At 44.6% G+C, this 10,000-nt stretch overlaps 1 protein-coding gene across 1 annotated transcript in view; it reads right to left on the bottom strand.

Moving 5' to 3' along the window:
* Window positions 1-10,000, bottom strand: part of ATG2A (autophagy related 2A) — a 68,017-nt gene that overhangs the window by 21,472 nt on the left and 36,545 nt on the right. Inside the window, exons 15-19 of the mRNA XM_070951517.1 lie at window positions 9,271-9,341; window positions 7,342-7,418; window positions 6,290-6,460; window positions 3,440-3,557; window positions 725-933 (exon numbers count right to left, since the gene is read on the bottom strand). Coding sequence (XP_070807618.1) covers window positions 725-933; window positions 3,440-3,557; window positions 6,290-6,460; window positions 7,342-7,418; window positions 9,271-9,341 — 646 coding nt within the window. The remainder of the gene's footprint in view (window positions 1-724; window positions 934-3,439; window positions 3,558-6,289; window positions 6,461-7,341; window positions 7,419-9,270; window positions 9,342-10,000) is intronic.

Below are 10,000 nucleotides of genomic sequence, written 5' to 3'. Positions count from 1 at the left end.
TTCTGTTCTGTTCTGTTCTGTTCTGTTCTGTTCTGTTCTGTTCTACTCTAATCTACTCTACTCTACTCTACTCTATTCCATTCCATTCCATTTTCTGTTCTGTTCTGTTCTGTTCTGTTCTGTTCTGTATATTTTCCTATTCTATTTTGTTCTATTTATTCTATTTTATTTATTCTATTCTATTCTATGTATTCTATTCTATATTCTATTCTATTCTACTCTGTTCTCTTCTATTCTGAATTCTACCCTACTCCACTCCACTCCTCCTCTCCACTCCACTCCACTCCATTCTGTAATTGTATTGTATTGTAGATTGTATATTCTATTCTATTCCATTTTCTATTGCATTCTATTCTATTCTACTCTATACTCTATTCTATTCTATTCTATTCTATTCTATTCTATTCTATTCTATTCTATTCTAGTTAGTCTAGTCTAGTCTAGTCTGAATTCTATTCTACTCCACTCCACTCTATTTTATTCTGTAATTGTATTGTACTGTATTATATATTGTCTATTGTCTATTGTCTATTGTCTATTGTCTATTGTCTATTGTCTATTGTCTATTCTATTCTATTCTATTCTATTCTATTCTATTCTATTCTATTCTATTCTATTCTATTCTATTCTATTCTTCACTGTGCTGACCCTCTCATAACTTTTCTCAGAAGATTTCCCCGCTGTGACCCTTGAAGGAGACACCCAAAAGCAGCCAAATCCTTACCGGAATGCCCGTTCCCGGAGCGTCCAAAATGCAGAACCCATCCGTGGCTTCGCTCTCCCCTTCGCTGTCCTCGGAAGGGCTGAAATCGAGACCCTCGGCCACTGGGGTCCCTGGGGGTGGGGGGGCCTTCCCTTGGCCTGCCGCCCCGTTCTCACCGGGGAAGAGATACACCGAGACGGGCGAAGGCTGCCGCCTCATCCCAGAGTCCCCTGGGGAAAGAGCATTTGAAAGAGGATTGAATGGCCGCGTTCGCACAAGTTGCACTCCCTTGGATAGGAGGCACACCCCCCAAAATCCCCAGAACGGGGAGCTAGGCCGGGACATTCAAAACTTCCTTTTGACAACCTTGCAAACTCCAAAGGGTTGCCGGATTTAGAAGACCTCCAAGGTCCCTTCTGGCTCATTCATTCTATTCTTAATTTTATTTTATTTTTTTATTGATTGATTGATTGATTAGCCCAGAGGTCTGCAACCTTAAACACTCAAAGAGCCATTTGGACCCATTTCCCACAGAAAAGAAAACACCGGGAGCCACAAAACCCTTCCCGTGCCTGCCGATTTCTCGAGCGGCCACAAAACTAGCATATGTAGTTGAATTAAATGTTTTGTTTTCTTCTGAAACTTTTCTTTTCTTGGATTTATCAATGGTTGGCCTACCGGGGGTTGAAAAGCTCAATAAACCACGTGTCGGCGGGTGTCGTCCATTGGCAGTTGGGATGCATATTTTGAGTGACAGGGAGCCGCAGCAGAGGGGGGAAAGAGCCACATGCGGCTCCAGAGCCGCAGGTTGCTGACCCCTGGATTAGCCTATGGGCCATCTCAAAGTGCAGAGTTCCAGAAACTAATTACTACTAACATTTGATAAAATACAATTTAAAATGGAATTGGAATAAAATACGATTTAAAATGAAATTGGAATAAAATCAGGGGTGGGATTCTACTGGTTCGGACCAGTTCAGGCGAACCGGTACCTCCGATGATAAGCTGGGCCTCCTGAGCTTTACTTACCTATAACTTCGCAGCTGATTAGCGGGGCAGAGCGGATTGCCACACCTCAGCTGTTTTAATTCCCTAGCACTAACACGGAAGGTGATTTTTTGTTGTTGTTGAACTGCACACGCGTGCACAGCATGTGTCTGGCACGGGCGCGTGTGAAGCGTGCAATCCCCGAGCCGGTTGTTAAACCGGAAGGATCCCACCACTGAATAAAATGCCACCTAAAATTGGAATAAAATACAATCATTTAAGATATAAATAAAATACGATAAAATTGTTATTTCTGTCAGGCCTGGAAGCCATCTTTTTCGCTGGGCCTTCAGGCCTGCCACATTTCCTACTTTTTTTTTTTTTTTTAATTTATTTTTATATGCCGCCCTTCTCCAGAGACTCAGGGCGGCTTACAATGCGTTAAGCAATAGCCTTCATACTTTTGTATATTTTATACAAAGTCAGCTTATTGCCCCCACAAACTGGGTCCTCATTTTATCCACCTTAGAAAGGATGGAAGGCTGAGTCGACCTTGAGCCTGGTGAGAATTGAACTCGCAGTAATTGCAGGCAGCTGGATGTTAAATGCTGCCTTAGTAGGAGGCATTAGCCTCCTACGCCACTCAGGCTCTACTGTGGGAAACTGGGAGGGGGGGATTGTACGGAGTAAGGGTGATATATATATATATATGTAGTCATAATAACATTCTTTTCTCAGAGAGTCAAGGACATCTCGCCCTGCACCTGGAGTGGCGTGACTAGGAGGCCTCTCTAGTTGGGACGGTGCTTTGATTGGACCACGTGACGGACATGTGGGTGCAGGGGGAAGGGACTTGGACTTTCTGTTGGGTGGGGAAAACCTGGAAGCTTTCAGATTCGGGTTTTCCCATATGTGCCAATATGACATCTCTAATAAAATGGAACTTTGAGGAACTTCAGGCCTCGGATTCTTCTTTCGTTGGTGGGGGTTTCTTGCAGTGGTGAAATGTAAAATTTGTTACTACCGGTTCTGTGGGCATGGCTTGGTGGAGGGGGGGGGTGTAATGTGACTGGGTGGGCGTGGCCAAGGTTTTTTTTTTTTTACTTTTAAAAGCATTTTTTCTGCAACCTTAAGAGGTTGCAGAAAAAAATGCTTTTAAAAGCTTCTGACGATCCCAGCTGAGCCGCTCAATTATCGGAGGCTTTTTTTTTTTTACTTTTAAAAGCATTTTTTCGGCCGAAGAGGATATAGAAAAAATGCTTTTAAAAGTAAAAAAAAAAAAAAAAGCCTCTGATGATCGTGCAGCTCAGCTGGGCATGGGGGGGGCAGGGATTTTTGCTACCGGTTCTCCAAACCACCCACCGCCATCGCTACCAGATTGGGCCATCCGGTCCGAACTGGGAACATTTCACCCCTGGTTACTTGGAACCCTGGCAATTTTGGTATCACCCCTGCAACCTACCCCAATCAGTCCCGCATATGCCGATCTCAACCGAACCATTTTGCTTAAGAACTGTGATGTGTCAAATGTTATTTTCAGATTCTGGCCGCACATAAGGTTAAGTTGTTTTGATACGGGGATCCCAATAGATCATTCATTTGGTATATAGACCGAGGTCTTTTGACTAACATCAAGTGTAGTATTCTTAATTGTTCAATCCATCACAGGTGGAAATGCCACCGGTGTTGCGAAGTGTCATCCAAAGTCAAGCTAGGAACGTGCCCCTCCCTGCTCCACTCCAATCTCACCGGTCATTTCCTGGTATCCACGCTCGGTATCCATGAGGGCGTCCGTGAGGTCTCGCTGGTTGATGGCCGCTGTCTCAGCTGGGGGACAGGTGGGCAGAGAAGCCGGGCTCTCGGATAACTAGCAGAGGACAAAAATATAGAAATTATAAATCGACATTGGCGACTACTTATAAGGAAAACCTGTACAAAATGTTTTATAGGTGGCATCTGCCAGCGGCAAGGTTAGCAAAGATGTCCCAAAATATGTCCGCCAAATGTTGGAAATGCAATCAGACACCGGGCACATACTATCACATGTGGTGGACATGTGCAAAAGGCAAAAAAAGTTTTGGACGAAAATGCACACATCGTTATAAAAAATGTTAAAGCAGCATGTAGATTATATAGAGCCAGAAATATTTTTGTTAAGCATAGTACCAGAAAAGTATGATAAAGGGAATATTACTTAATATTGCATGACTTTTTTTAAAAAAATTATTTTTATTATTCAATTTTCTTCGTTTTACCTTACAATTTCCACTTTGCAACAGCTCTGTACTGGGGTATATCTACGGTTTTTTACTTTTATACATACTAATATGTATACAGTATACAATTATCATTCAAAATGTTTTTTGCGTCTTACATTTTTATAACATCTTACTATGATATAATAATAAATATTCTTTGTCTATCATTATTCTTATACTTAGGAAATACCTACAGAAGAGACCGTAATTAAAAAAATACAAGAATGTGCAGAAATAGATAGGTTGACATTACAGATAAAGGATAAAGAAGATACAGAATACTTTTCAACGTGGGATTTGTTTGATCAATGATTCAGACAATAGAGGGAAGAAAAAGGAGAAGAAGGAGAAGGAGAAGGAGAAAAGAGGAGGAGGAGGGGAAGGAGAAGGAGAAGAAGGGGAAAGAAGGAGAAAGAAGGAGGAAGAGGAAGAGGGAGAAGGAGAAGGAGAAGGAGAAAGAGAAGAAGGAGAAAGAGAAAGAGAAGGAGAAAGAAGGAGAAAGGAGGAGAAGGGAGGAGGAGAAGGAGAAGAAGAAGGAGGAGGAGGAGGAGAAGGAGGAGGAGGAAGAAGGAGAAAGAAGGAGAAAGAAGGAGGGAGGAGGGAGAGGAGGGGGAGAAGAAGAAGAAGAAGGAGAAGAAGGAGAAGGAGAAGAAGGAGAAGGAGAAGAAGGAGAAGGAGATGCTTAACAACTGTGGCAAAAAAAGATCGTAAAATTGAGCGTCACTTACTTAACCATCTTGCTTAGCAGAAATTCTGGCCCCAATCGTAGTCGTAAATTGAGAAACCTCTCTACCACTGAAGGAGGAAAGGGCACATCCACATCCTTGGTTTAACCCAGGGATGAAATGCTCCCGGTTCACACCAGATTGGCCGATCCAGTAGCGATGGTGGCGGATAGTTCAGAGAACCGGTAGCAAAAATCCCTGTGCCCCCACCCCGCCCCCTGCCCATGCCCGCCCACTTGCCCGCTTGCCCGCTTCTTTCTGGCTCGCTTGCTTTTCTGGCCTTGCTTCGCCTGCTGCAACCCTGCAATCGATTGCATCAGCTAGCAACTGAATCTGCCTGCCTTGTGTCTTCAATTGGGTAAGTAACTGGGTTTTGGGGGGAGGTTGGGGGGGAGCTTTAAAAAAATAGTTAATTGGGGGGTTTTTTAGGAGTTTTATTTTTCTTTTAGACATAGCAATTTAAAGTTAAGGAAGTTTTAAATTTAGCTGCTTTTATCTAAAAATATAAATAAAATAAAATAATAAAATATTTGTGTAGCTTTCTGAGATTTGGTGTGTTTCTGTAGTGTTTCACTCTGACTACACAAACCCACAAAATCTCACAAAGCTGTATGTGGCATTTTGCGTGGAAACAGTGTGAAACTTGGTTTTTGAGCTTTTTGTGGCTGTGTGAGGTTTTTGCTTGTTGCAGGAACGGTGTTTTGGGTCAAGTGCAGCTGCTTTTACATTGTGTGTGTGTCAGTTGTGTTGTGTTGTGTTCAGGGGTGAAATCCAGCAGGTTCTGACAGGTTCTGGAGAACCGGTAGCGGAAATTTTGAGTAGTTTGGAGAACCGGCAAATACCACCTCTGGCTGACCCCAAAGTGGGGAGGGAATGGGGATTTTGCAGTATCCTTCCCCCTGGAGTAGGGTGGGAATGGGGATTTTGCAGTATCCTTTCCCTGCCACGCCCACCAAGCCACGCCCACAGAACCCGTAGTAAAAAAAAATTGGATTTCGCCACTGGTTGTGTTGTGTGTGTGTGTAAACCTGGCTCAGGGCCAGGGTATCTTCAAGACCGCCTTCTACCACATAGCTCCCAGCGACCAGTAAGATCCCAGAGAGTTGGTCTCCTCCGGGTCCCGTCAGCTAAACAATGCCAGCTGGGGGGGCCATGGGGGAGGGCCTTTTCTGTGGCTGCCCCGGCTCTCTGGAACCAGTTACCTCCTGAGATCCGGACCACTCCCATCCTATTGGCCTTCCGAAAAGCGGTGAAGACCTGGCTTTTCCAGCAGGCCTGGGGCCGTTGATCTCGCTTTGCGATCTGACGAGATCCGGCCATGGATGGAGTGAATGAGTTTTTAATGTTTTTAATTTTTAAATGTTTTTATATATGGTTTTTAAATGCATTGTAAGCCGCCTTAAAGTCTTCGGAGAAAGGCGGCATACAAGTTGAACAAATAAAATAAAATAATTTTATTTATTATTGGCCACGCCCACCCAGTCACCTGACCACCAAGCCACGCCCATCAATTAAGCCATGCCCACAGAACCGGTAGGGAAAATTTTTAGATTTCACCCCTGGTTTAACCTGGTCAGAGAGTCCTGCCACCCCCCCACCCGCCCCTTTGGACTCACCTGCACCTTCTGCCCGGCAATCTCAGTGGGGCTGTCGTGCCGAGGGGGCGGGTGCTGGTCCCCTTTGTTGACCACGTACTGGATGAGGTTGGCGAGGGCCGCGCAAGAGTCGGCACAGGTGTGAATGTGCACCACGTTGTTGGAGCAGCGGAGCTCAAAGAGGGGCCGGGTCTGCCCCACAGGGGGAGGAGAGAGAGACACACAAGTCACATGGACAGCAGGGACCCCCAGATTTCCACCATACAACTAAGTGGGTGTTGCTCGACCTTCGAGACTTGGAAGATGGGTGGACTTCAATTCCCAGAATTCCAGACACCTTAAAGCATGCTGGCTGGGGAATTCTGGGAGCTGAAGTCCACCCCTCTTAAAGCATGCTGGCTGGGGGATTCTGGGAGTTGAAGTCCACCCATCTTAAAGCATGCTGGCTGGGGAATTCTGGGAGCTGAAGTCCACCCCTCTTAAAGCATGCTGGCTGGGGGATTCTGGGAGTTGAAGTCCACCCCTCTTAAAGCATGCTGGCTGGGGAATTCTGGGAGTTGAAGTCCACCCATCTTAAAGCATGCTGACTTGACTGTGAAACCCACTTCAAAATAAACATTAAAATATAGAACATATAGGGCTGGAAGGAACCTTGGAGGTCTTCTAGTCCAACCCCGCAGCTCAAGGCAGGAGACTTATACCACCCTGGTCAAACGGTTCTCTAACCTATTTTTGAAACCCTCCAGTGATGGAGGACTCACAACTTCAGGAGACAAGCTGTTCCTTTGTCGGGAAATTTCTCCTTTAGCGATTGGATCGCCCTTTAACAAGCTTCCACCCATTATTTCCCGTTCTATCCTCAGGTACATTGGAGAATAAGTCAATAAAAGCTTGATTTATAATAAGCTTAAAGTCAAGGTTTTGCCTGGCAATCTGCCAAGTTTCCCATTAATATTTTTTTTTTAAAAAATAATGAGCTGAAGAGAGAAAAATATCAGGGAGATGGAGTCGAGCAAGGCATCGCTGGAGCCCATGGGTTCCACCGACTGGAGATACAGCCTCTGGGAACGTACCAGTTTGCCAGTGGTAGCTCCTTTCCACGTCGTGATGACCAATTCCAAGAGATCCACTTCCACCACGCAAACATAATCTAGGACGAGAGAAAAGACGAAACTGGAACTTGGTAAGTCAGAAACACGACGGAGGAAGACGTTGTGCAAGTCCCTGAACTTCCAGTTTGCAGGCAAGTCCTCGGTTTATGACGGTTAAGCCAGCCCAGAATTATGGTCGTTAAGTCATGATTGCGTCCAATTTTGTGACTCTGTCTTGAAGCCAACTTTGTAGATCAGGGGTGTCTCACCTTGGCAGCTTTTAAGATTGGTGGACTTCAATTCCCAGAATTCTCCAGCGAGTTGAGGTCCACCTATCTTAAAAGTTAACCCTCTGCTGTAGAACTTAAGCAAAACCCTTGTCTGCAAAGGGCATGTTTTTTGCTGGAAACTGGGAAAAATCATAACTTTATGACTTTGGAGACTGTAATAAAAAAGTAACAAGAGTAAAAATGATATGAAAAATACAGAGGTGTCTGAGCTGAGCCCTCTCTAACAGATTGACAGAGTTGGAAGGGACCTTGTAGGTCATCTAGTCCAACCCCCCGCCCAAGCAGGAGACCCTACACCATTTCTGACAGATGGCAGTACTACCTCTTCTTGAAAGACTCCAGGGATGAAGCTCCCACAACTTCCATTCCATGGGTTGATTGTTCTCACTGTCAGAAAATATCTCCTTATTTCCAGGTTGAATCTCTCCTTGGTCAGTTTCCATCCATTCTTCTTTCTCTGGCTTTCAGGTGCCTTGGAGAATAGCTTGACCCCCTTCCTCCTCCCTGTGGCATCCCCTCAAATACTGGAAGATGCTCTCCTGTCTCCCCTGGTCCTTCTCTTCACTAGACTAGACATAACTCAGTTCCTGCAACCGTTCATTGTGTGTTTTAGCCTCCAGTCCCCTCATCATCCTGGTTGCTCTTCTCTGCACTCTTTCTAGAGTCTCAACATCTTTTTTATAGTGTGGTGAACACAACTGGATGCAGGATTCTAGGTGTGGCCTTATTAAGGTTTTATAACCTGTTATAATTATATAATGTACTAGCTGTACCCGGTCACGCGTTGCCGTGGCTCAGTCTTGTGGGTATACAATATTTTTTGACCGAGTGCCAATAATTTCCCTCTGTAGCTCAGGTCGCGCCTACTTTGCCTCCGTCCCACCAGTCTTTTCACTCCATCGATTGGATTTCAGACCTGAGTTGCCTTTCTCTGCGTTTCTTTTTGGACTTTAACGTCACTCAATCAATTGCTTTCTTGGAAGTATAGCGTGTGTTGCTTTTACGTCCAACAGATGGCGCTGTTTTTTGCAAAAAAAGGCACGTTTTTACCTGTCATAGGTGTGATATCTATGTAATATAGGTATATAAAAACACGTGCGTATTCGAATGCAACGTTGTGTCAAAATTTCAAAGCAATCGGTGAAGAACTTTCGGAGATTTAAGATTTTGAACAAACGAACATTTACATTTTTATTTATATACGATTATCTCTCCTGTTTTAAGGCTAAGCTGCCTCCTGGAATACGATTGATCCCGGACCTCCGGACCTTCCGTAAAGCCCTGAAGACGTTTTTATTTCATCAAGCCGGCCTAGCCTAAATGGTTTTTAATTGGGATTTTAAGTTTTATGGATTTGGGGTTTTAAATTGGGTAGCCAGTGATTTAATTCTTTTTAATTATCTTAACTTTTGCATTTGTATGTTTTTTAATTTTGGCTGTTCACCGCCCTGAGTCCCTTCTGGGAGAAGGGCGGTATACAAATTAAATTAATAAAATAAATAAAATAAATAAAAATAATGGCTACCAACCTTTTTCGCAAAAGCCATGCCATTTCCCCCAAGAAGATCGCCATCACAGGCACGGAGCGGGGTGGGGGGGTGGGATAAGAAGGGAGGGGTACCTTTATTCAGGTCACCAGTCTCTGCTTCACACTTGTTGGAGAGGAACAGGGTGGAGTTATCCAAAATGAAGCTAGTGGGAGAACAAGAGGGCTTGGTTAGGATCTATTCTTGAACTGTTTTAAATTGAGCACCCGTGCTTTTTGACTTATCCGTTAAAATCTGTTCGCCCGCCAAATCTCTTGCAGGGTGAGATTGTTGAGAATCCAGTGAGGGGGGGAAAAACATTCCTATCTCTCAAGTTCTTGGGGGAAAGGAAATACATGCAGAATCCAACAGGTTGTCAGCGTTTCAACGCTGGCATAGAGAGAGCAGAGAAGAGCGAGAGATAAACTCTGAAACTTTTGCCTGCTAAATCCCTTTGAAGCTTGGTTGTCGTGGAAATGAGGGGAGGGGGCACATTCCTGGGAAATGACGAGAAAAAGAAGTCTGAAGAATGACCTGGAAGATAGCCAATGAAAAGCAGAGATTTGGGGATCGGAAAGGGAGGGATTGGGAGGCAAAAGGTCAGTCTTGTCCGCGCGGAGTCATGATCCGGTGGCTGAGCTCAATTAAAGAAAGATTTCCTTAAAGATTGGCAGTTTGGAAATTCATTTAATTTTGAGATAGCATCGTAGTCTGACACAGGTGCAGCGTGCCGACAAGTACAAACAGGCGCACCCATCCTGGATCTGACACGCCTTTCCTGGCGTGCATGCGGGGTTTTTTTAATTGCTTGCTGCCGCATCTATT

The sequence above is a fragment of the Pituophis catenifer genome, unplaced genomic scaffold, assembly GCF_029215685.1.
Source record: "Pituophis catenifer annectens isolate HBS135680 unplaced genomic scaffold, rPitCat1.0.hap2 SCAF_10, whole genome shotgun sequence".
Lineage (NCBI taxonomy): Eukaryota > Metazoa > Chordata > Lepidosauria > Squamata > Colubridae > Pituophis > Pituophis catenifer.
This window is presented reverse-complemented; position numbering and strand designations above follow the sequence as displayed.